We start from the raw sequence: 23619 nt of genomic DNA on the forward strand, positions 1-23619 counted from the left end.
TGAGGAGCCTTTAACAGCATACATTTATATGAAGCAAATCATAAAAATAACTTTTCAGGACTGGGAATGTGGCTTAGTGGTACAGTGCTTGCCTAGCATGCGTGAAGCCTTGGGTTTGATTCCTCAATACTACATAAACAGAAAAAGCTGGAAGTTGGAAGTGGCACGGTGGCTCACATGGTAAAGTGCTAGCTCTGAGCAAAGGAAGCTCAGGGACAGTATTCAGCCCTGAGTTCAAGCCTGAGGTTGGGGCAAAGAAAGAAAACAAAACAAAGCTTTTCTTTTTTTGGTGCCAATATTGGGGTTTATCAGGATCTGGTGTTGTCCCTTAGCCTTTTCTGCTCAAAGCTGGTGTTCTACCACTTGAATCACATTTCTACTGACTGTTTTTGCTGGTTAATTGGAAGTAAGAGTATCTCCAATTAGTCTGCTTGGGCTGGCTTCAAACTGAGATACTCAGCTCTCAGCCTTCTAAATAGCTAGTACTACAGGTATGAGCCCATCAATAACATTGTTTGTGTTGTTGTTGTTGGTTGTGGGGCTTGAACTCAGGGCCTGGGTACTGTTTGTGAGCACTGTTCGTGCTCAAGGCTAGTATTTTCCTGTCCAGGCTGGCTTTAAACCACAATCCTCAGATCTCAGCCTCCTGAGTAGCTAAGATTATAGGCGTGAGCCACTGGGTGCCTGGCTATTAGGGTATTTTTTTGGGGGGGTGGGGGAGGTCAGTCTTGGGGCTTGAACTCTGGACTTGGGTGCTGTCCCTAAGCACTTCAGTTCAAGGCTACCTACCACTCTACCCCTTGAGCCACAGCACCACTTCTTGTTTTTTGGTGGTTAATTGGAAATTCACTGACTTTTGTGTCCAGGCTGCCTTTGAATCATGATCCTCAGATCTCAGCCTCCTGAGTAGCTAGGATTCCAGGTGTAAGCCACCAGCGCCCAGCAATAATAAAGATTTTGAGGGACAAGCATCTCCAGAAAAAGGATTCCCTGCCCCTTAGACTATAACTTGCATCTGACACTTAACTAAAATGGGCTTAGAGTTTTAACTGCTGCTCCAGGCTCACTATTGCATGACAGAAGTGGAATTCAAACCCCAGTACTTCTTTTGGGGGGCGGGGAGGGAGTTACTAGTCCTGGAGATTGAACTCAGGACCTGAGCATTATCTCTGATTTTTGTGCGTGTGTGTGGACCATGGGGCTTGAACTCGGGGACTGGGTACTGTCCCTGGACTCTTTAGCTCAAGTCTACACCTTGATCCACAGCCCCACTTCCCCTTTTCTAGTGATTAATTGGAGATAAGAGTCTCCTTGTCTGTAGCGCCTAGGCTGGCTTTGCACTATGATCCTTAGATCTCAGCCTCTTGAGTAGCTAGGATTACAGGTGTGAGCCCAGCTTTCCCTGTCCTTTTGCTCAAAGGTAGCACTCTACCATTGGAGGCACAGTTCCACTTCTGACTTTTTGGTAGTTTACTGGAGATAAGAGTCTCATGAACTTTACTGCCCAGGTCGGCTTTAAACCATGATCCTCATATCTCAGCCTCCTGAATAGCTAGGATTATAGTCATGAGCCACTGGCACCTGGTCCAAATCGCTGTACATTTTTAGACCGAAAACCTGTGTTGCTAGGCACAAGTGGTTTACATCTGTAACCTTAGCTACTTAAGAGACTGAGATTATGGTTTCAGGCCAGCCAAGGCAGAAAAGCCTGAGAGACTCTTATCTCGAGATTAGCCAGCAAATTTAACTACTAGAGGCATGGTTCAAGTGGTAGAGTGCCAGCTGTCAACTTGAGAAGAAGAATGAGAAGCTCTGAGTTAAAGATACGGTACCAGTATAAAATTACTAAAACCAATGATCACAGTAGTCACTTAGTAAATGTTAGTCAAACAAGCCAGTGTGATGGTGTGCATCTGTAACCTTGGATAGGATATAAGTAGTAGGGTGTTGGTCCAACGGTGGCCTGGGCAAAAAGCATAAGACCCTAATTTAAAAGAACTAAAGCAAGAAAGAGTGAGCTGGGGGCATTGCTCAAGTAGTAGAGCACATGCCTAGTAAATACAAGAAAACTACCTGTAAGGAAGACAACACATGAACCACAGTAGAATTGTAGCACTTACTTGAGAACAGCCTCATGGTTCTCCAGGAGCAAAACGTGTAGGAAGGTGTCCCTTACTTGGTCTCCCTGAAGTTTTAGGGCTTGGATGCTACGACACGCTTCCAGTCGTACACCTGGTGCATCTTCATAGTGGATAGCCCAGAGCAGGAGATCTGTCAGCTCGGGACTCACTTGTCCAATCTGTCCCAAAGCTGCACAGAGGAGAGGGCAACCTGGTCACTGAAACATGACTTGGTTATATCCTAGCATCCAGAAAGAAGAGTGTTATGAACAGTATCTTCCCTTTTGAATGACAATAGCTTCCCATTTTAGGGTTTATTTTTTAGAATTATAAATATAAATTTGATCCCCAACACCATCATCAAAATAAAAAAGCTTGTGCGGATGGCCTACTTCTGTATTAAGTTACTCTGGAGACTTAGATCCAAAGGATCATGGTTTGAGGCCAGCCTGAAGAGAAAAGTCTAACAGACCCTAGCTTTAAAATAACCAGCAAAAGGTGGGACTGGAATCATGGCTTGAATGAGCAAGCCAGCCAGGAAGTATGAAGTCCTGAGTTCAAGCCCTAGTGCCAGCAAAAACACAAGAGAAAAAAAGGTTTAAGGGTGGGTTGAATGGGATACTCTCTCCAAAAGAGTCTTAAAAGAGAGATGGTTCCTACCATCTCCTACCCAGAATGTGAATAAGAACTAATTTGCCTATTTCGGGATGAGATATGGGACTGATAACTTGAAAGACTACCGCAGTCAAGTCAGGGTGATGGGGCGAGGAGGCAGGGTATTTCACAGGATTGCATAGGTGCAATCCTGCTAGGAATCTGTCAACGATCATGTCAGAAAGTAAATCAATGCCAAAGGTCCTAGAAAGAAACTAGGAAAATCTAAGAGTAGGGTTTTAGTGGTGTTGAATCTAGGCTGACTTTTGCTTTAGTTGAAACCTCTAGAGAAAGCAAGATGAGTTACTACTAAGGCAGGGACCGCCTTACTCAGTAGAGTAACATGATCCTCAACTAAAAATTAAAAAGAAGAAAACCTTTCCTATCTCAAGGAAAATCTTTCTTATCCCCTAGAGATTTTCCTCACTAGAAAATTTCTGGGAATCATTTCTACTAGCATAAGATATATATATATATATTAAAGTTGGGCCATAACTTCTGAAATACCTCGAATGGCAAAAGCTTTGATTTTCCAGTATGGATCTTTATGCATCAGTTTCAGGAGGCATTCCAACACCTAAGATGGACAAAAGGCAATATTAAGTGGAAGGAAAGAGAACAAGAATGGACCAGAAACAGGGACCTCCCACTTGTTAGATAACGTAACAAAAATAAAATGTTTGTCAATTCTAGTGATAAATAGACTGGAGGCAGTACATGTTATTAGCTGCATTTTCTGCTCTCCATACATTTTCCTCAGGTTATAGATCTATGGATATACATATGACTTTTTTTGGGGGGGTAGGGAGGTAGGGAGGTACAGGGGATTGAACTCAGGACCTCTTGTTTGCTAGATAATCGTTCTACTACAGATCCATGCCTCCAGCCCAGTACAGAGTATGTGTGTGCGTGTAGGAGGGTTTGTGCTGAGATCATGTCCAGTCTTGCTCATGCTAAGCATGCTGAGTCTATACTGTCTCCTGAACCTACTACTGCTGAGCTACACGTTAAGTCTCAAACTTCTTTTGAATACTTAATCAGGCTTTCCCCTATTAACTAGGGAATTATAACTCCACTCTCCAAAGTTGATTCTAAAACTTCTCAGCTCCTGATCGGTAATGAGAAGGTAGTTAACTGATATGAAAACAGTATTTAGAGGTAGTCTCTAGCTTAAGGTTTAGAATAGCTGGGAGTGAAATGGTCTTTACTGATTGATACGTTCTAGATCACCTGCGGGCTCTGATCTCCCACTCTGTATCCCCAAAGAATAATGAATGCACTGTGCACAGAAAGGAAAGGCAGTGCCCTCTTCAGGTCAGTCAGGGAACATGTCTTCTTCACTTACCAATTTGTTCTGGATCTTCAGGGCACCTGCTGCCAAACAGGCTGCCTGCCGAACTGCTATGAAGTCATCAGAGAAACAATGTAGAAAGCCTGGGAGAAGTTTAGCAGTCATAAGCTTGAGTCCGCCTATCAGGGAAAGCGCCTCTACACGCTCCTGGGAATTTCCTTGACCAAGCTTAACCCTGTAAGGTACAAATGGCTTTTAATTTTCCTTTTCAGACTTCCTGTGGCTAACACATTCTCTTTCCCCCAGGATACAACTTACAGTGTTATAAGTTCTCTGTTATTTAGCTCTCCCCTTTCTTCAGCCTAAATTTCACTGAGTAAAGATCTCAGCTATCTATTTAAGTATCTACTACCTAGCTTATGCTAAGTAGTCATCTTTGTTAAGTGACTGAATAAAGGAAAAGGATCAACTTTTATTCCTTGTGAGTGACATCTCCTCTCCAAAGCTCTTGTGTGAATTTTTTTTTTTTTGGTCAGGGGTTGTGGGACTTGAACTCTTGGCCGAGGCTTCAGCTCAAGGCTACCACCCTACCCCTTGAGCCACAGCACCACTTCCTGTTTTCTGGTGGTTAATTGGCTATAAGAGTCTCACAGACTTTTGTGCCCAGGCTGGCTTTGAACCACCATCCTCAGATCTCAGCCTCTGGAGTAGCTAGGATTATAAACGTGAGCCTCGGGTGCCTGGCTACTTGTATGGTTCTTTTTGTGGATTGAACTCAGGTCCTGAGTGCTGCCCCTGAATTCTTTTGCTCAAGGCTAGCATTCTACCACTGGAGCCACAGGTCCACTTCTTAATTGGAGATAATTGTCTCATGAGCTTTCCTGCCTAGGCTGGCTTCAAACTACAATCCTTAGTTCTCAGCCTCCCGAGTAGCTGAAGTTTACAGGCATGAGCCACTGCACCTGGCAAGAGTTTTTTAAACTTTTTTTTTTCGGTACTGGGGATCAAATCCAGGACATTGCACACTTGTTATGTAATCACTTTGACACTGAGCTCTATCCCAGCCCTTGGTTTTGAGTTTTTTCAGGGGGTGCAGTTAGTACTGGCATTTGAATTTTAGGTTTCACCTTGGTTCAGCTACTAGGTCCATTCCTTCATTCTGGCCTTTTGCTGGGTATATTTTTTGGAGATGGAGTCTTGTAGACTTTCGTGCTCCAGTTGGCTTCAAACCTTGATCCTTTAAGATCTGAGCCCCCTTCATAGCTAAGAGTATAGGTGTGAGCCACCAATGCCCAGCTGATTTGACTGGGCATTTGTGCATCTTACCTGTGTTCATTAGACATGAGTCCTTTTCTTTTTCTTTTTTTTGCTAGTCCTGGGGCTTGAACTCAGAGCCTGGGCACTGTGCCTAAGATTTTTTTTTTTTTTGCTTAAGGGTAGAACTCTACCACTCGAGCCCCAGCACCAGCTTTCTGGCAGTTTAGTACAGATGAGAGTCTCACATACTTCAAACCATGATCCTTAGCTCTCAGCCTCATGAGCACTTAGAATTAATTACGGTATGAGCCTTCAAAGTCCCCACTAACATTTTTCCCCCCACTAAATGTTTCTTAGAAGAGTTTCTCCTGGCCATACCTGATTGTGTCATGCACCTCTTTCCCAAGGCTCATTTGTCCTAGTGCTTGAGCAGCTGCTTGTCTCACTTCCTTACTCCAGTCGTTCCACATCAGCTGGATCAACTTATGTTTCATATCCTATAAACAGGTATAATAATTAGTTACTATTCGTCAAATGTTAATTTTATAATTGCCTTTAACTCCTCCCATCCCCCCCAAACCATCCAATAGAGCAAATGTTATTAATGTTTTGCCCAAGGTTAACCTGGTGAGATCTGGAACCAGGACTCGAGTCCTGGCTCTTTTTCCCAATCTCATCATTTAAATTGCTGTATGGTATCAGAACCAACATAATTTATGGGAGAAAGAAAATTTGAAAGTGATATTTAATGGGGTTGGGACCAGTTTGATTTTCCTGACTAGTTTCATATCCTAGACAAACCAGGACAATTGATTATCATCTCAGTGTGCTTATATATGAAAAGTTTACTAAGCTTACAGTTGATTAATGTATAGATGTGTATAAGCTATTCTCTGCCTGAAACATCTCCCTTCTGGTATCAGATGTTTACTCTTTAAGAATTATCTATAATGCATCTCCTTAGTGAAGTCTTTTTTGCTTCCAATAAGTATAGAAAACCATAATACCTTAGAGCTGCTTCTGTTATACCTATTGTTTTAACATTTACCAAGGTAATATTAATTATCTTTCCACAACCAGTGCCAGCATAATGCTTAGTAATGTAGGTTGTGATCTGTTTTTCTTTTTTTTTTAATTAAAAAAATTTGGTGCTGGGAGTGGGGCTTGAACTTAGGGAATGGGTTCTGTCCCTTAGCTGTTTCTGCTAAAGGCTCGTAGAGAGAGGAGTTTCATGTACTTTCCCGTCTGGGCTGGCTTTGAACTGTGATCCTCAGATATCAGCCTCTTGAGTTGCTAGAATTACAGGTGTGAAACTGGCTCCAGAAACCGTTTATTGAATGAGTGAAATAATTCAAGACATATTGTCTAGATATGTCTTTCATGAAGTCCTCATGATCTTTGCCTCATTCATGGCTAGTTCTTCATGTCAATTTACTTTGAACTGATAAATCCTGAATGATTAGGTGCCAAAGAGGTGAATATGTCAGTGGTCAGATGTTAAAATGATATTGTTAAAATGCAGATCCTGATTAGATTGGCCTAAAGTGACACTCTGCAAGTCTAAAAAGTTCCCAGGTAATGTTTGTGTTGCTGGTCCAAGATTTTAGGTACAGGATATTATATAGTATTTAAAATAAAATTAACTCACTCTCTTCTCCATGGGGTATTGAATGACCAGATTATGTATTTTCCTATATGAAAATATGAGGGTTAAAGAGGCTAAGGTGCTGTACTTCTAGCACCAATGATGGTGTTACGGCCATTCCAGATACAACCAGAGTGTCTGTTTAAGGGGAAAAAAATACAGTAGCACAAAGAAAGAAAGGAAAGATTCCATTTGGACTTGAAAGTAATAGCAGAAAGGAGATTAGAGTTTTCCTTGCCTGGAATTCCTTCTTCAACTGTAGCTAGCCACCCTCCACAGAATTTTAATTGATAAGTTTAGTTCACACTCATCTCTCTCTCTCTGAAGAGTTTCAAGAGAATACCTTCATTTAATGCTTGCTCTTTTCACCATTTGTGTTTGTGAGTATTGTTGCAGTATCAGCTGTTTGAAAGCAGGAACTATATTTTACACATATTTATTGAACATCCAGAGAGCCATTTTGTTGGGTTGTTGATTCTTTTATGTAAGTGCTTCTCAAACTGATGATGGACTGACTAATTTTAGGGCTGAAATAGGGTAGGAATATATCACTGACTGAAGCTTTATAAAGTAATTGCTATTGAAGCACTGCCAAATAGCTTCAAAAAATGATTAATCTTGCTTTTAGTTTTTATTATGGTTCCCTTACGGATTATCACCACACTGAAATGGCAGTGGCTTAAATCCCAGAACATGTGACATCTAAAGGTAATTCTTTTCTCTCTCTCTCTCTCTCTTTTTTTTTTGCCATCCCTGGGGCTTGAACCCAGGTCCTGGGCACTGTCCTTGAGCTTTCTCAGGGCTAGTGCTTTACCACTTGAGCCATACCACAACTCCAGGGTTTTTCTGTGTATGTACTACAAAGGACTTGAACCCAGGGTTTCATTCATGCTATACAAGCACCCTGCCACTAGGCCACACTCCTGGCCCCTTGAAGATAATTCTGGATTATGAGTAAGAGGTAACATAGTGAGATAGCAATCTGTCTGTTGAGAATGAGATATTAAATAGCAGCACAAAGCACAAGCTAGCCCAGTTCTGCTTAGCAAAGAAAGAAACTTACTAAGCAAATATTGCCACTGATGCGGGCAAAAGCTCTGCAGGCAAGGATTCGGTCCTTCCATTGACTGCTATTCAGCTCCACCGCAAGCATAGTATGTATCAGGGTCTGAGGAAACAGATTTATATGGATAGTCACTCACTTTTAGAGATACTACTATATTAAAGAAGTTCTACCCTAACAGTTTATCTAACAGACTGTCCCAAGGTAATAAGGTAACTATCCCTATTGAAGGTCTGGGTTTCTAAGAGTTGAGGCATACATTCAGCTAACCTGACTGACTCTAGAAACAACAGATTTAATAATCTGAACAAGAAATGAGGGCTTCCTTTCTCTTACTGATTGTAACTTTTTTTTTTGGGTCAATCATGGCACTTGAACTCTGAGCTTGGGCGTTGTCCCTGAGTTCTTTAGCTCAAGACTACCGCCCTACCCATTAAACCACATTGCCACTTTCAGTTTTCTGGTGATTAATTGGAGAAAGAGTCTCACAGACTTTTCAGTGTCCGGGCTGGGCACTTTGAACCTCGATCTTCAGATTTCAGCCTCCTGAGTAGCTAGGATTACAGGCCTGAGCCACTGTGCCCAGCATTGATTGTAACTATTTTTGCCTACAAAATGTCTTGTATATGTCTTAATCTTGGTGAGTCTCACATTTTTACTGAAAATTAAACATAATTATAGGTATATGGGTTCCTTCTTCCCCTTGTCCTTCCCTCCCTCCCTTTGTAACATTTTCACTCAGCTTTTTGCACTCACAGCTGGTGCTCTTATCACTTGAGCCATGCCTACACTTCTACCTTTTTACTGGCTAACTGGAGATTAGTGTTTAGGTTTTTGTCTTCCTTGGGTGGCTGATTGTCAAAGCTGAGCCTTTTGAGTATCTTGGGCTACAGGCATGAGTTGTTGGTGCTTGGTTCTTATGTGGTTTTCAATGGTAAATATCTCTCAAGAAACAAATTCTAGGTGTCACAACTCATGCATGCTACACTATACTACTAGGCTAAACTCTTAGCCCTGTAACAACTCAAACTGTTTTAAAAAAATTACAGCCAGGCACAGGTAGCTCATACCTATAATCTTAGCTACTCACGAGGCTGAGATCTGATGAGCACGGTTAGAAGCCAGCTTGAGCAGGAAAGTCTGTGTGAATTTTTTTTTTTTGTTGGTTGTGGGGCTTGAACTCTAGGCTGGAGAGTTATCCCTAAGCTCTTCAGCTCACGGTTGGTGCTCTACTCCTTGAGCCACAGCACCACTTTCCTGTGAGACTTTTATCTCCAATCAACCACTCCAAAACCCAGAAGTGGCACTGTCACTTGAGTGGAAGAGTGCTAGCCTTGAGCAAAAAAGAGCTCAGGGACAGCACCCAAGCCTAGAGTTTGAGCCCCAGAATGACCAGAACAACAACAACAACAAAAATCCCCAGTTATTTGAAACTCTTTTTACTTTTCCCAGCCATCTGGTGTCATGTCTCCCTATATACATTATATCCAGGTTTACCCACACTTGCTACACTTTCACTTGTGCTTGACATTGTATGACCTAACCACCTGCATTACTGTTTTTTTTTTTTAGTGTAAAAACCCAATTCATTCTCTAATAGTAGTTTTCTCCTGCCACCCTATAATGGACACATACCGTTTTACTACTGAGATGACTTAGTAGAATGCAAGACTGGTTTTCGGTTTCCTCATTCCTCTTGTTAAACAGCTCTTGAAGGATCCTCTTGATCACTGGGTAAGTAGCAACACCTTCCAGAGCCAAGCACTGAGCTGCAGCCCAGCTATCTGTACTATTGCCTGCCACCGTGGGATGAGGGGGGGAAAAAAGAGCCTAGAATAATCATTTGTTTTCCCCCAGAGAAAACATCCTTGAGATTGGTACCCAAGGTTGCTCTCTACTTGATACCCCACTTTCCTATGACTCACTCAATCCAGAAATCCAATATACTTAAGACACATACACATCATTTTTTTTTCTTGGCAATTTAAACACAGGGCCTTTTGCTCGCTAGGTGAATGTTCTACTGCCGACCCATGCCTCCAGTCCTTACACCATGTTTAAATAGATCATATCAAGGTTTTAACTATAAACTGAAAATCTGAATCGAAAAAATTAAACCCTAAAAGCTATCGTTAGATAACTGGGTTGTTTTTTTTTTTAGGCACTTATCACTTAGCTAAATGGAATCCCCCTGGGGATAGTGAAGGCTAGAATGGGAGGCTTCCCTAACATAAGGGATATATAGATAAATATTTTTCTCTTTTTTTCCCTTTTTTTGCCAGTCTCGATCTTGAGCTCAGGGCCTGAGCACTATCCTTGGACTTTCTCAAGTTTAGATCTCTACCACTCAAGCCATAGCACCTCTGCCACCTTTTTTCCCCTGTATGTGGTACCAAGGAATTGAACCCCGGTCTTGCATGCAAAGCAAGCACTCTACCACTAGGCCACACTTATTTTTTTTTATTTTTTAATTTGTTGCACTGGGGATCAAATCTAGGGCCCTATACATACTAGGTTACCTCTCCGTCACTGAACTGTATTCCTAGTCCTATAATTTCCTTTTTCTCTCTCTTTTTTGTGGGTCATGGGGCTTGAACTTGGCCTACACACTGTCCCTGAGCTCTTCAGCTCAAGGCTACTGCCCTACCCTTGAGCCAAGCCCCATTTCCCCGTTGTCTAGAGATTAACTGGAGATAAGAGTCTCAGGTCCTTTTGTGCCTGGGCTGGTTTTGAACCTTGATCCTCAGATCTCAGCCTCCTGAGTGGGTAAGATTATAGGAGTGAGCCACCACGCCCAGCCCTAGCCCTATAATTTTTGAGAAATATGTAATGATTGCAATACATGAATTGTAATGGGATTCTGTGATATTTTAATACGTGCCTTTTGCTGTGCACTGATTAAATCTAGCTTCCCTTTAACCATCCTCAGCTTTACAACCTCTAGTAATCTAGTAATCACTATTTACATTTCTGCTAATCTTTTTTTTTTCCTTCAGTCCTGAGGTTTGATCTCTGGGCTTAGGTGCTGCCCTGAGCCTCTTGGTGTTCAAGGCTAGTGGTCTACCATTTGAGCCACAGGCTACTTCCGGTTTTTTCTGCCTGAGCTGGCTTTGAACCTTGATCCTCACATCCCAGCCTCCTGAGTAGCTAGAATTACAGGTGTGAGCCACGGGCACCCAGCATTTTTTTTTAACATGTCCATCTACAAGAGACCATAAAATTCTTGTCTTTGGTTTGATTTATTTCACTTATTGTGGTATCCTAAGTTGAGTCCATTTTAGAGCATAATTTCTATAGGATGAAGTGCATCTATGAAAAGTTTAGTCCACCTATGAAAAACTGTAAAAAGTAACCAAGAAAAATTATTATTATTATTATTATTATTATTATTATTTGCCAGTCCTGAGGCTTGAATTCAGGGCCTGAGCATTGTTCTTGGGCTTTCTCAAGGCTAGAGCTTTACCACTTTAGCCATAGCACCATTTCCAGCTTTTTTTTTCTTTCCATGTGTATGGTAGCGAGGAATCAAACCTGCATACTAGAGTGCATACTAGGCAAGCACTCTACCATTAGGCTAAATTCCCAGCTCCAGGAAAACTTATTTTTGAATGTTCTAACATAAACCAAACTTTATAGACATGCTCATGGGGAGGGAAAAACGGGAAAATGGATGATGTTATCCTCTTGTTTTCCATTCCCAGGTCAGAAGTAAGAGGGCATTGCTCACCCTTCACAAGGACAGTCTGCATGATGTCCTGGGCACGTGGATTATGAGACTGTATTGCATACTGACATAATGCTGCTGCCATCCGCACATTGGTATTCTTGTCAGAAAGAGCAGCTTCTAGGGCAGGCAGTAGAGCATCTGGCAAGTCCTTGATAACTGGGATTTTCACCATCTCTGGGATTAAAAGAGAGCCAGGTAAGAAACAGATCTTTGCTTTTCTCCTTTAAATGTATACCACTTTCTTCCCAAGGCCTCCAGCTCTTGCAGGTGCTTATAATGCTTAATAAAATCACAGTCGAGCTTTGCTTCCTTCTCTTCAGGGGATTAGAGTTTGTATCTAAGCTGGTATTCCAGTTTTGATCTTTATCCTCTGGCTTCTGGTACTGAAGTCTAAGATGTATGTTTCTTGGTAAGTTAGGGTGACCTTCATCAGTTTAAAACCAGCCTTTCCTAACCCCCTTATTTATCCCACCTTGCAGGTAAATAGGTTTGTTGTTGTTGTTTTGTTTTTTTAAATTTTTGTGCCTGTACTGGAGCTTGAACTCAGAGCCTTGTACACTCACTTAGCTTTTTTCCCCCTCAAAGTTGGTATTCTACCAGCTGAGTCACACTTCCACTTCTGGTTTTTTACTGATTAATTGGGGATATGAGTCTTAAGGATTCTTCTGCATAAGTTGGCTTTGAACTGTGATTTTCAGATCTCAGCTCCTGAATAGCTAAGATTATAGGTATGATCCACCAGCACTTGGCCCTATTAAGTTTTATACTGCTAATAATAATTGTAGTTCACTCAATCCTTTGCCACTTTTTTTTTCCAGTCCTGGGGCTTGAACTCAGGGCCTGAGCAAGGTCCTTGGGCTTTCTCAAGGCTACCACTCTACCACATGAGCCACCGCACCACTTAAGGCTTTTTCTATGTAGTGGAACCAAGGAATCGAGCATGCTAGGCAAACACTCTACCACTAGGCCAAACTCTCCACCCCTATTTTACCACTTTTATATTGTTGCATTCAATCCTGATTGAATTAGGGAAGGTATGTATCATTCCAGAGTGTACCAGGGAAGTCGAACTATAATATACATTCACAAAACTAAGACAGGCTATACATAGGACAGAAATACAATTTGTTAATAGGGTAGCAGTGTCAATGCATTCTTTGGCCAGAGTTCTTCAGGTTATGTAGCACTCCACAGTGTTCTGGGGCCAGTTCTGGGGTATGGAGTTTGCTCTGGGTGAACTTAGGTTTCATAGGCATTAGAATCTCTGGCATCTCTATAGATAGAATTCTGATCCACAAATGACATGCCTGTAATGGATTACAGCATTTACCTTACATCTTACCCTTTCCAGAAGAGCAACTGGGCATTTACCTGAAGCCCAAATTGTAAAGTAGAAGGGGAAAGGGTTACCTCTTTTTTTTCTGATCTTCATTTTCTCAATGAAGAAGCTCAGAGAGGTTAGCCAACTTCCAAAGAAGTTAGGCTTATGACTCAACATTTTAGGGTTTCTTTTTTCTTTTCTTAACTAATACTGTAGGCTGATATGCCATGTGTTAAGCTGAAATTTTAGTTCCATCTCTATTGTTAATAAGTTATGGATATTTTCAGGCCAATCTCTAAGCCTTGGTTTCCACGTTTATGAAAGTGGTCTCGGCTAAGTTTCCATGCTCCTATCAGCATAGACGTTTGGCGGCTTTATGAAGGAAACTGCAGATGTTCGCAAGCTACTTTCACCTGAGTCACTTTGGTGGATGGTAATCCGGGGCCGTTCCAAAGCAGCCGTGGCGCATGTAATGAGGGTTTGGATACGAACATCATCATACAGGTTTTGCAAGCCCCTTTTTAAGCTCTCCACTGTCTCGTGGTGCCACTCAATAACTGTATCACAATGAAGATGGTAAGAAGAGAACCTAGTTAGGTTTAGAAGTATGCTAAAGCAGGTCACAAAAAGCTCTCTTTCTCAAAGACAATTCAAGTAAAATATTAGCTCAGAATAAAGAACTCAGAGAGGCTCTCCTTAGGAAAGTTAATTCCTTGATTAGCTAATTACCTCTCAGATAATTGCCCCTAGGTTCCATCCTGTTTTGTGTTGGAGGTTTTGATCTTTTTTTTTTTTTTTCCTTAAATAACTATGGGTATTGTTGTTACTTTGCCAGTCCTGGGACTTAAACTCAGGGCCTGGGCACTTTCCCTGAACTTTTTTGCTCCAGGCTAATGCTCTACCTCTTGAGCCACAGCTCCATGTCCAGCTTTTGGGGGTTTGTTTGGAGATAAGTGTCTCATTGACTCTGAGCTCAGGAGTTGAAGACCAGCTAGGGCAACACAATGATAATCTCATTTATACTGGATTACTGTTTGGGTTAAGTGTGTTAACTAGAAAATGGCTGGCAAGAAAAAAAATTCTATAGCAATCCATTTTCTTAAGTTGATGGCCAAATGTTAAACTGTTATTTTTCATATCATTTCTAATCTTGTCACAATCCATTTAGCAAAGTTTGATTCGATTTCAGTGAAAATTTTCTTCCAGAATAAGTTTGGGGTTAAATAACTTTACTACAATTAGTATATATGGTACAGAATTTCATGCAAATAAAGTGTGCCAGCAGTGTGATAATATAAACATATACAAACAACAAAAACAAAACGAAACAAAAACAAGGACAAATGCACAGACTTGCTGCTACTTAGATCACAGCAGCTTGTAGGGCCCAGTTGCTTTTACTGATTTAAAAACAAAATGGAAAAAAATAAAAATAGAAAAAGTTATGCCTGAAATGAAAAAAAAAAAAGAAGAAAATGTCTGGCAAGACAATCAGAGGGCACAGTTCAAGTGGTAATAAAACTTACCAAGAACGCTTGAGGCCCTGGGTTCAACAAATAAATAAACAAGCAAATATGTTTGTATAAGCTTATTTTGAGAACTAAAAGATAACAGTTTAACTAAAGCTGGCACTGGTGGCTCACACCTATAAGCGTAGCTATTCAGGAAGGTGAGATCTGAGAACTGAGGTTCAAAGACAGCCCAGGCAGTCAGTAAAAACTGAGTGACTCTTATCTCAAATTAATCACCAGAAAACTGGAAGGTGGCACCGTGGCTCAAGTGGTAGAGCACTAACCTTGAACTGAAGAGCTCAGGGACAGCACCTAGGCCCACAGTTCAAGCCCCATGACCAACAACAACAACAACAACAACAAAAATGTTTGATTTGTGCTGATAAAAAGCCCCACAACCAACAAAGGGGAAAAAAAAGTTGAATTAATACTGTTTTTTTTTTCTTTTTACTTTTTTTTCTTTTTCTTTCTTTCTTTTTTTTTTTGGCCAGTCCTGGGGCTGGAACTCAAACCTGGGCACTGTCTTTGGGTTTTCTTAAAGCTCAAGCTCTACCATTTGAACCATAGCACCACTTCTGGCTTTTTCTGTGTATGTGGTACTGAGGAATCAAACTCAGGGCTTCAGGCATGCAAGGCAAGCACTTTGCCAGTAGGCCTCACACCTGGTCCCTCAACTAATACTGTTGCCTTTTGACAGGGATGGATCCCAAAGCTTGTGATCTCTCATCCTGCTGCGGATCTCTCATCCTGGCACAACAAAGTAATTGTTGTACTTACTAGATTTTCTGTCCTCAAGGCTAGTGCTCTACCACCTGAACCACAGAACCACTTCCAGCTTTTTTTCTGTGTATATGGTACTGAGGGATTGAACCTGGGTCTTCATGAATGTTAGGCAAGCACTCTACTGCTAGGCCATTCTCCTGGCCCCCTTACTTATCTTTGAAGGAAGAATAGCTATATAGCAACCTTCATTTCACAAGTGAAGTCCCTTAATACCAGTCACCTATATTTTACATTTCAAAAGAGAGGGATGGATTTTCAAAGGCTGGGAATCACTAGTCCAAGGTGAGCTCCATCTCCTCAGAAATACACACCAGTTATCTCGGGCCCCGCTTTGACTCACTAAAAGCCCAGGCATTCTTCCACTCCCGTAGCATCCTTCGTAGGACCACCAGCTCCCAAGTCACTTCCTCCTTCAGCGGAGTCACTTGCTTCTTCGTTCTCCTGGTCTTTGTGGACGACATGTCTTCTACATCTAACTGTATCATCTGGTCCTTGACTGGGGTAGGCAAAGCAGTCCAGCGCTGGGCTCCTCTTGTAGGTCTAAAAGCTGTGCAATAGGACAGCAGAAGGCCTCACTTGACTGTGTCAGGCCCTGCCACGACAGTAGTCTCATCTAGCACCTCCTTCCAATTCCTAACAACACCCAGGCAAAAAACCAAATTATTTGCTTTGATCTAGAAGTGAACAAGTAGAATAAATTCTCAGGAACACAGATAGCTTGCCAAGATGGAGGCAGAGGTGTGTGGGAATGCTTTGTCTACGCATTGTCACTGGAGACCCTGACAAAGGAATGTGTATATTGGGGAAACTGTCCATAGCTGCCCTTCCTGGTACTTCCTCTCCCCCAGTGGCCATTGCCTGTTCCCACAGCACGAATGACCATTGTTTGGGCTGGTCACTACTACTGTTGGTGTCTATGCACCAAAGGAATACTCTGAACAGAGATGGTAAGAAGAAGAGAACAGGGCTGGGAGTTTGGCCTAGTGGTTCAAGTGCTTGCCTAGCATGCACAAAGACCCGGGTTCGATTCCTCGGTACCACATACATAGAAAAAAGCCGGAAGTGCTGCTGAGGCTCAAGTGGTAGAGCTCTAGCCTTGAGAAAGTCCAAGGACAGAGCTCAGGCCCTGAGCTCATGCCACAGGAATGGCAAAAAAAAAAAGAAGAAGAAGTGGGAAATGGAGAGAGAGTGGGATGGGTACATTTTGTTACATAACTTCCTTCCTACCACCATCTCTGTCTAAAGGAAGAAACTGAAACTTAAAGGAAGAAAACACTCTAAAGAGTAGAGCCAACTTGATGTACTTCATCTTGAGGCATCTTGTTGCAATGATTGACACTAAAGCACCTGATTATACCTAAATTATATCTGTCCAACTAAAAATATGATCCATCAAAGCTCTTCCTACTGAACAATACACTGTATAATTTTAGGTGGTGATTTTTTTTTCATTGCTGGCAGTGCCTCAGCCTAAAAACTAGGGACTCAGCCCACAAACTAAAGAAATAGCCATCACGACCCAGGCCCTCCCCTGCCCCAACATTATCAGCTCCTTGCTTACGTGCTTCAGGAACAGGCTGGGAAGTCCACGTTTCTGGACTTTCAGGGAAAATTTTAGATAGCTGCTTGTTGTACTTATGGGCATTTTCTAGGAGAATCTGGTCCTTCTTCCCATCAATCTGGTGGACGATCTTGACTCCATCTGTGAGCAAAGGAACAACTCCTGGTGACATTACAAACCCATCATCCATCCACTCCCTCCACAGGAGAGAGAAGAGAAAACTGTTTGCTACCCACCAGCACTTTTCTTCAGTCTGTGCTGGTTTCCAGGGGCTATACTGTGAATACCTGGGCTCATCTCCATCCATGACTGTCCCTGGCCATCCTTACCTCCCCGTTCCGTGCTCACCTCTGCCCCCTACAGGCCCCAGTGTTATTACCAAAGTAAATCTCCTGCTCAAAAAGGTTGTCTGTTGAGTAAGCAAACTCTCCAGCTTTCGGATTCACTTGTCGAAAGTAGCTGTCCTCTGAGGGCTCTGTGGGTCTTTTCATTTGCTTGAGATCTTTGGTTGTCATATTGTTGGCAGGAATGGCTTCACTTATGTCTTCTTGTGGAGAGTAACCTGGCAGTCTTGGCATGGATGGGGAGAGGGGAAAGGAAAGAGAAGAGGAAAGTATTCCTCTTTCCATTTGGTCCACAGCTCTCCAAAGCCCACTTAAGCTCAGCTCCTACACATGAGCATCTGAAAAACACCTGTGTCGAATTATTATTCTTGTTCCCAAGGTGACATCTGAATGTGGAGCTGTCAGAGTGATCTGTCTTTAGCTACCCTCAGCCCTAACTGGGCAATGTGGCAGGAGAACTATGCTTCCAGCATAGTATTTTTTTTTTTTTAAGAAACATTATCTTCCTTAGAGGTTGCATAGACTTGGAGAAAGGAATCTTCCTAAATTACCTTGCCCTACCTAGAATGTGTATGCTGATTAAATGTCTGCCCACTCAGTGAACTCATATGTTGCTAGCACTTTACAGATTGCCTGAAGTAGCAAGAATACAATTTGTATTTGTCCAATAAATTAGCAAATAAATAGAGTTCCACTCCCTTTATTTCCCTTGAGAAATCAGGGATTTTTCTTTTTTTAATGATAGGCCCAGAAGAAAGAAATTCAATACAAGGAAGAAATCTGAGAAGTATGGAATCACCTTCTCTCAGACTGCATAGTTCCCAGTTCCGCAGCTGGTTGAGTTTGGAGTAGTGACATTCTGCCTCCTTATTCAAAGTGTGGCAGGGTCTAAACCTGCCATGCCGCATATGTCTTCCTGTCTCTCAGCCTGGATGCATTTCTGAGGGTGTCTTGGCTGGTAGCTAGGTTAGCAGTCTGACTTCTGGGGAACCCTGAGAACCAAACCTATCTCTCTCTCTCTCTCTCTCTCTCTCTCCCTCCCTCCCTCCCTCTCTGTCTCTGTCTCTGTCTGTCTCTGTCTGTCTCTGTCTCTCTCTCTCTCTCTCTCTCTCTCTTCCTTCCTTCCTCTCCTCCCTCCCTCTCCCACTCTCCCTCTCCCTCCCTCCCTCCCTCCTTCCTTCTCCCTCTCATTCTTGCTCTCTCGCTCTTTCTTTCTTTCTCTTTCTTTCATTCTTTCTTTCCTTCTTTCTTTGTGCTGGTCCTGGGGCTTGAACTCAGGGCCTGGGCATTATCCTTGGGCTTCCTCAGGGCTAGCACCCTACCATACCATGCTACAATGCACAGGGTAGACCTCATAACAAAATATTCAACCCATTAGTACAGACTGTGATGCCTCTCCCTCTCCCTTTCTTCCTTTCCTCCTTTCCTTTTTTTTTTTCTTTTTTGGTACTGGGGATGGAACCCAGGATGTTGCACTTGCTAGGCAAACACTTTGCCACTGAGATACATCCTAGCCCCTTTTCTTCCTTTTCTAAGACAGAGTCCCCATTATATAGTCCAGGGTAGCCTTGAACTCACTTCGTAGCCCTAGATTTCCTCAAACTCATGACCCCTCCTTCCTGTGCCTCTCAAGTGCTAGGATTACAAATGTGCATTAGCAACCCTTATTTTGAGATCTCAAGTGAGCAGGTTGCTAGTGGAAAACATGTGCTTGAAGAGAAAGGGTACAAGGGAATGCAATATAAACTGGGGTGTAGCTCTGCTGGTAGCGTCCTTGCTAATCTGTGTGAAACTCTTTCTGGGTTCAATCCCCAGTAAATCAACAAACATGTCAGATAAGAATTTGAAGATGGGAAGCCAAGAGGTTCTGGCCCAGCCTTGGCCAGCCTACCTGTAGTAAACAGGAAGGAGCAGATCCAGTTTCTCTGTGTCCTTGGGGTTCGGGGTGATAGAGTCCTGCTCAAGTTCTGCAGTCTCCTCAGCTTCCAGCTGTTGCAGGAGCTCCAGGTCGCTGGCGGAGGAGAGTTCATCCCGGATGTGGCTCCAGTCGTACTGCTGGCGCAAGAAGCCTTGCCACTTGCTGGGCGTTATGCCGGGTCTGGGAGGAAACTTGCTCTGGATCCATCGTGCAGTGCGCTTGTTTAGCTTTTCCAGCACAAAGGCCTCCCAGGCTCTGGCCTCCCTCTCTCGGGGCGGGAGCCACGTTTCCCTTTTTTCCAGGTTAACATCTGGAGAGTGTGGCATCTCCAGCAGATCTGAATCCTGGCGGGGGCGACCGATGCGAAGGCGAGGGACTTCCTTGCGCGCACTTGCCGGCTTTGATGGCGGGGGTTTCTTTTTAGCACTGGCAGAGCCCTCTGTCTTCCCAGACTGGGACGTGTCCACTGCTGAGGCACTCTCGGGACCCAGGACCTTGCTCTGGGCAGATTTCTCGGGTAGGGGCGACCTGAGCCGGTGAGGCTGGATAATGCCTTCGGTGTTATAGATGTGGCTAAAGCTGTACTGGCTGTAAGGCATGCTGGGCAGGCCCCGCTGCCACCCCACTTCCAGAGAGAAGGTCAGGTTGGCGGCAGCTCTTTTCATATACTGGTTCTTGAGGTGTGCACAGTACTTTGGGCTGAAGTTGAACACAGGAGGCACGCAGGAGAAAGAGGCACAGGCCTTGTCCTTGAGCCTGGGGTAGTAGAAAGTTATGCCCCATCCCAACCGAGGCGGGAATGCTGGAGGGCCATGAGGGGAGAACAAAGTCTTTTTCTTTTTGGTTCTCATGTTTCCCAGCAAATGCTGTTTTCCACACCGCTAGTCTAGAGTCTAGGTAGCCATGTCCAGGCCCCTGTAATGTGGCAGAGAGAAACCAGAGAGAGTTCTTTACAAACTACAAAGAATTATGTAAATATGCTGTTACTGGTTTATTTATTTATTTATTTTTGGTGGGTCACGGAGCTTGAACTCTGGGCCTGGGAGCTGTCCCTGAGCTCAAGGCTACCCCCCTACCCTTGAGCCACAGCCCCACTTACTGGAGATAAGAGTCTCAAGTTCTTTAGTGCCCGGGCTGGCTTTGAACTGTGATCCTCAGATCTCAGCCTCCTGAGTAGCTAGGATTACAGGTGTGAACCACCACGCCCAGCGCTCTTACTAAGTTAAAGGACAGACTTTCTCAGGCGTCAAGTTAGTATTGAGCCTAGGACCTTCAAAGATGCATAGAAAGGAAGAAAGGGTATTAGAGCTACATTAGATACATTAGGGTCTGGAAGCTCCGTCGTATTCAAAGTCACAAGCTATCTGGACCAGCATTGTGAGGCAGGGCCATCATTTCTAGTAGATATTCCCCCCAGAACCCCTGTAGAACCCGACACAATGGCAGGTCCCCTCCTTTAGTGTAAATCAATCCTAGTCCAACTGCAGTCCCAGTAAGTGGCAATCATGAACACTGTCTCTGCATTCTAAAACTTGGGGTGAAGTGTAAGAGTTGGGTTGTAGAGCATGCTACCAGTTAAAACCTGATGAAGTGGCCAGGAGTTTGGCCTAGTGGTAGCGTGCTTGCCTAGCATGCATGAAGACCTGGGTACAATTCCTCGGTACCACATACATAGAAAAGGCCAGAAATGGTGCTGTGGCTCAAGTGGTAGAGCTTTAGCCTTGAGAAAGTCCAGACAGTGCTCAGACCCTGAGTTCAAGCCCCAGGCAGGACTGGCAAAAAAAAATCAAATAAAACCTGATGAAAGCTGGAGGCGTGTCTCAGTGGTAGAGCACCTGACTAGCAAGAATAAGCTCAAACACCAACACCACCAGAAAACAAAAAAGAAATCACTTGTCAAACAAGAGCAGTGATGCAAGTGATTCCCAGAGCTGAGCAAGCACAAGTCCCCGAGTTCAAATCCTGGTTTCTGGAAAACAAAATACAAAAACCTGATGAATTTTGAAGATTTCCGCCAAATGTAACAACAGAGACTGGGAAAGCTGATTCATACTCTCCTTTGGTATTATTGTGACTGCAGCACCCCAACCAGAATTGAGTTAATAGTTCAGAATTTCCTAATTTACTTCTAATCTATTTATTTTCTCCATCCCTTAATCTCATCCCGGTCTGCTGTATTCACTTTACAAATGATTGAGATTGTTTGAATAATATGTTCTGATGTTAAGACAGGAAAAAAATAGTTTTGGAAGAAAAGACTAAAAAGCAATAAGCCTTATCAGCTGTCCTCACAATCATTTGAAGTTGACAGTGTTTAAGAGAGGGTGCTCAGTCTCTGGATTAGTATTTGTAGGTATGGCTAAGGAGCCTCCTTCATTCTTAAAATGCAGATTTCTATCGAATATCCCTAAAATGTCGCTTCAGTAGGCTATAAATGAGGCCTAGAAATAAAAAAAAAAAGCGAACCCTTAAACCTCTCAAGAAAGCTGTGCACAGCAGGCCATTGGCTCACATTTGTAATCCTAGCTATTCAGGAGGCTGAGATCTGAGGATCAAGGTTCAAAGCCAGCCTAGGCACTAAAGAACAAAACTCTTATCTCCAATTAATCAGCAGAAAAGGGGAATTAGGGCGGTAGCCTTGAGCTGAAGAGCTCAGGAACAGCACCTAGTCCCAGAGTTCAAGCCCGATGACCCACAAGAAAGAAAATAAAGAAAGAAAGAAGGAAAGAAGCCGGGAGTTTGGCCTAGTGGTTAAAGTGCTTGCCTAGCATGCATGAAGACCCAGGTTCGATTCCTTGGTACCACATACATAGAAAAAAGCCGGAAGTGGTGCTGAGGCTCAAGTGGTAGAGCTCTAGCCTTGAGAAAGTCCAAGGACATTGCTCAGGCCCTGAGCTCAAGCCCAGGACTGGCAAAAAAAAAAAAAAAAAAGAAAGAAAGAAGGAAAGAGAAAGAAAGAAAGAAAGAGAGAGCAAGAGTGACAAAGCGAGTGAGAGAGAGAGAGAAACAAAGAAGGAAAGAAAAGCAAACAAGCAAGCAAGCTAGGCACTGATGGCTCAGGCCTATAATCCTAGATACTCATGAGGGAGGCTGAGATCTGAGAATGGTAGTTCAAAGCCAGCCTAGAAAAGAAAATCCAGGAGACTCTCATCTCCAATTAACCACCAGAAAACTGGAAGTCAGGCTGTGGCTCAAAGTGGTAGAGCACTAGCCTTGAGCAAAAGATCTCAGAGACAGAATCATTCAGGGTAATGTCAGTCTGTGTTGCCCTGGTCACTCATATTTGGTCCAGAATAAAGCATTTAAAAAATTCTTTTCCTTGCTGTGCACGGTGGCTCATGCCTGTAATCCTAGCTACTCAGGAGACTGAGATCTGAGTACTGGGCTTCAGAGCCAGCCCAGGCACTAAAGTCTGACAGACTCTTATCTTCAATTAAACATCAGGAAACCGGAAGTGGTGCTGTGGTTCAAGGGGTAGGGCAGTAGCCTTGAGCTGAAGAGCTCAGGGACAATGCCCAGGCCCAGAGTTCAAGTTTCACAACCAGCAACAACAACAAAAATGTCTTTAAGCCAGATGCTGGTGGCTCATGCCTGTAATCCTACTCAGGAGGCTGAGATCTGAGCATCACAGTTCAAAGCCTAGGCAGGAAAGTCTGGGAGAGGCTCCAGTTAACCCTCAGAAAACCAAAAGTGGAGCTGTGGCTCAAAGTGGTAGAGCACTGGCCTTGAGTGAAAAAACTCAGAGACAGAGCCCAGACCCAAGAACAAACAAACAAAAGTCGTAGGTCCTTGAGCAAAAAGAGCTCAGGGACAGCTCCTAGGCCCTGAGTTCAAGTCCTGCAAGGAAGGAAGGAAGGAAAGAAGGAAGGAAGGAAGGTTCCTTTAAAACAGTTATTTTTACATTTAAGGTAATCAGGATCTCAAAGCTTGGTTAATGGGAAGCTTCTGTTTTTTTTTGGGTTTTTTTTGGTTTTTTTTTGCCAGTCTTGGGCTTGAGCTCAGGGCCTGAGCACTGTCCTTGGACTTTCTCAAGGCTAGAGCTCTACCACTTGAGCCTCAGCACCACTTCCGGCTTTTTTCTATGTATGTGGTACTGAGGAATCGAACCCGGGTCTTCATGCATGCTAGGCAAGCACTTTAACCATTAGGCCAAACTCTCGGCCCAATGGGAAGCTTCTTAAAGTGATTTGTTTGCCCCCCCCCCATTTCTCTGCATTTATACAACTGTACAGCTGTCTCCAGGAATTAAAATGAAAATACTGCCATAAGATGACCTATTCCTCTCAATATATCACCTCTATAATAACAGTAACATAAAAAAGATCTGTTCTAATATTTTCATCTTATAGATATGCAAAACTGGGACCCAGAGAGAAGAAATTTGACCATGGTCACAGTCCTGGGTGGTATCTAAATATTCACCC

At 43.2% G+C, this 23619-nt stretch overlaps 1 protein-coding gene across 3 annotated transcripts in view; it reads right to left on the reverse strand.

Annotated features, from left to right (window-relative positions):
* The window catches only part of Heatr4 (HEAT repeat containing 4), a 74573-nt gene that overhangs the window by 10225 nt on the left and 40729 nt on the right, over positions 1-23619 (reverse strand). For all 3 annotated transcript variants that reach the window (XM_090344438.1, XM_090344437.1, XM_090344436.1), the window contains exons 2-13: positions 19169-20110; positions 17313-17503; positions 16934-17074; positions 15713-15919; positions 13492-13635; positions 11758-11931; positions 9666-9826; positions 8031-8135; positions 5701-5819; positions 4120-4300; positions 3282-3351; positions 2121-2310 (exon numbers count right to left, since the gene is read on the reverse strand). In XM_090344438.1, coding sequence (XP_090200564.1) covers positions 2121-2310; positions 3282-3351; positions 4120-4300; positions 5701-5819; positions 8031-8135; positions 9666-9826; positions 11758-11931; positions 13492-13635; positions 15713-15919; positions 16934-17074; positions 17313-17503; positions 19169-20046 — 2561 coding nt within the window. In that variant the 5' untranslated portion in view covers positions 20047-20110. The remainder of the gene's footprint in view (positions 1-2120; positions 2311-3281; positions 3352-4119; positions 4301-5700; positions 5820-8030; positions 8136-9665; positions 9827-11757; positions 11932-13491; positions 13636-15712; positions 15920-16933; positions 17075-17312; positions 17504-19168; positions 20111-23619) is intronic.

The sequence above is a fragment of the Megascapheus bottae genome, chromosome 14 (genome assembly GCF_031878675.1).
Source record: "Megascapheus bottae isolate mThoBot1 chromosome 14, mThoBot2.hap1, whole genome shotgun sequence".
Classification (NCBI taxonomy): domain Eukaryota; kingdom Metazoa; phylum Chordata; class Mammalia; order Rodentia; family Geomyidae; genus Megascapheus; species Megascapheus bottae.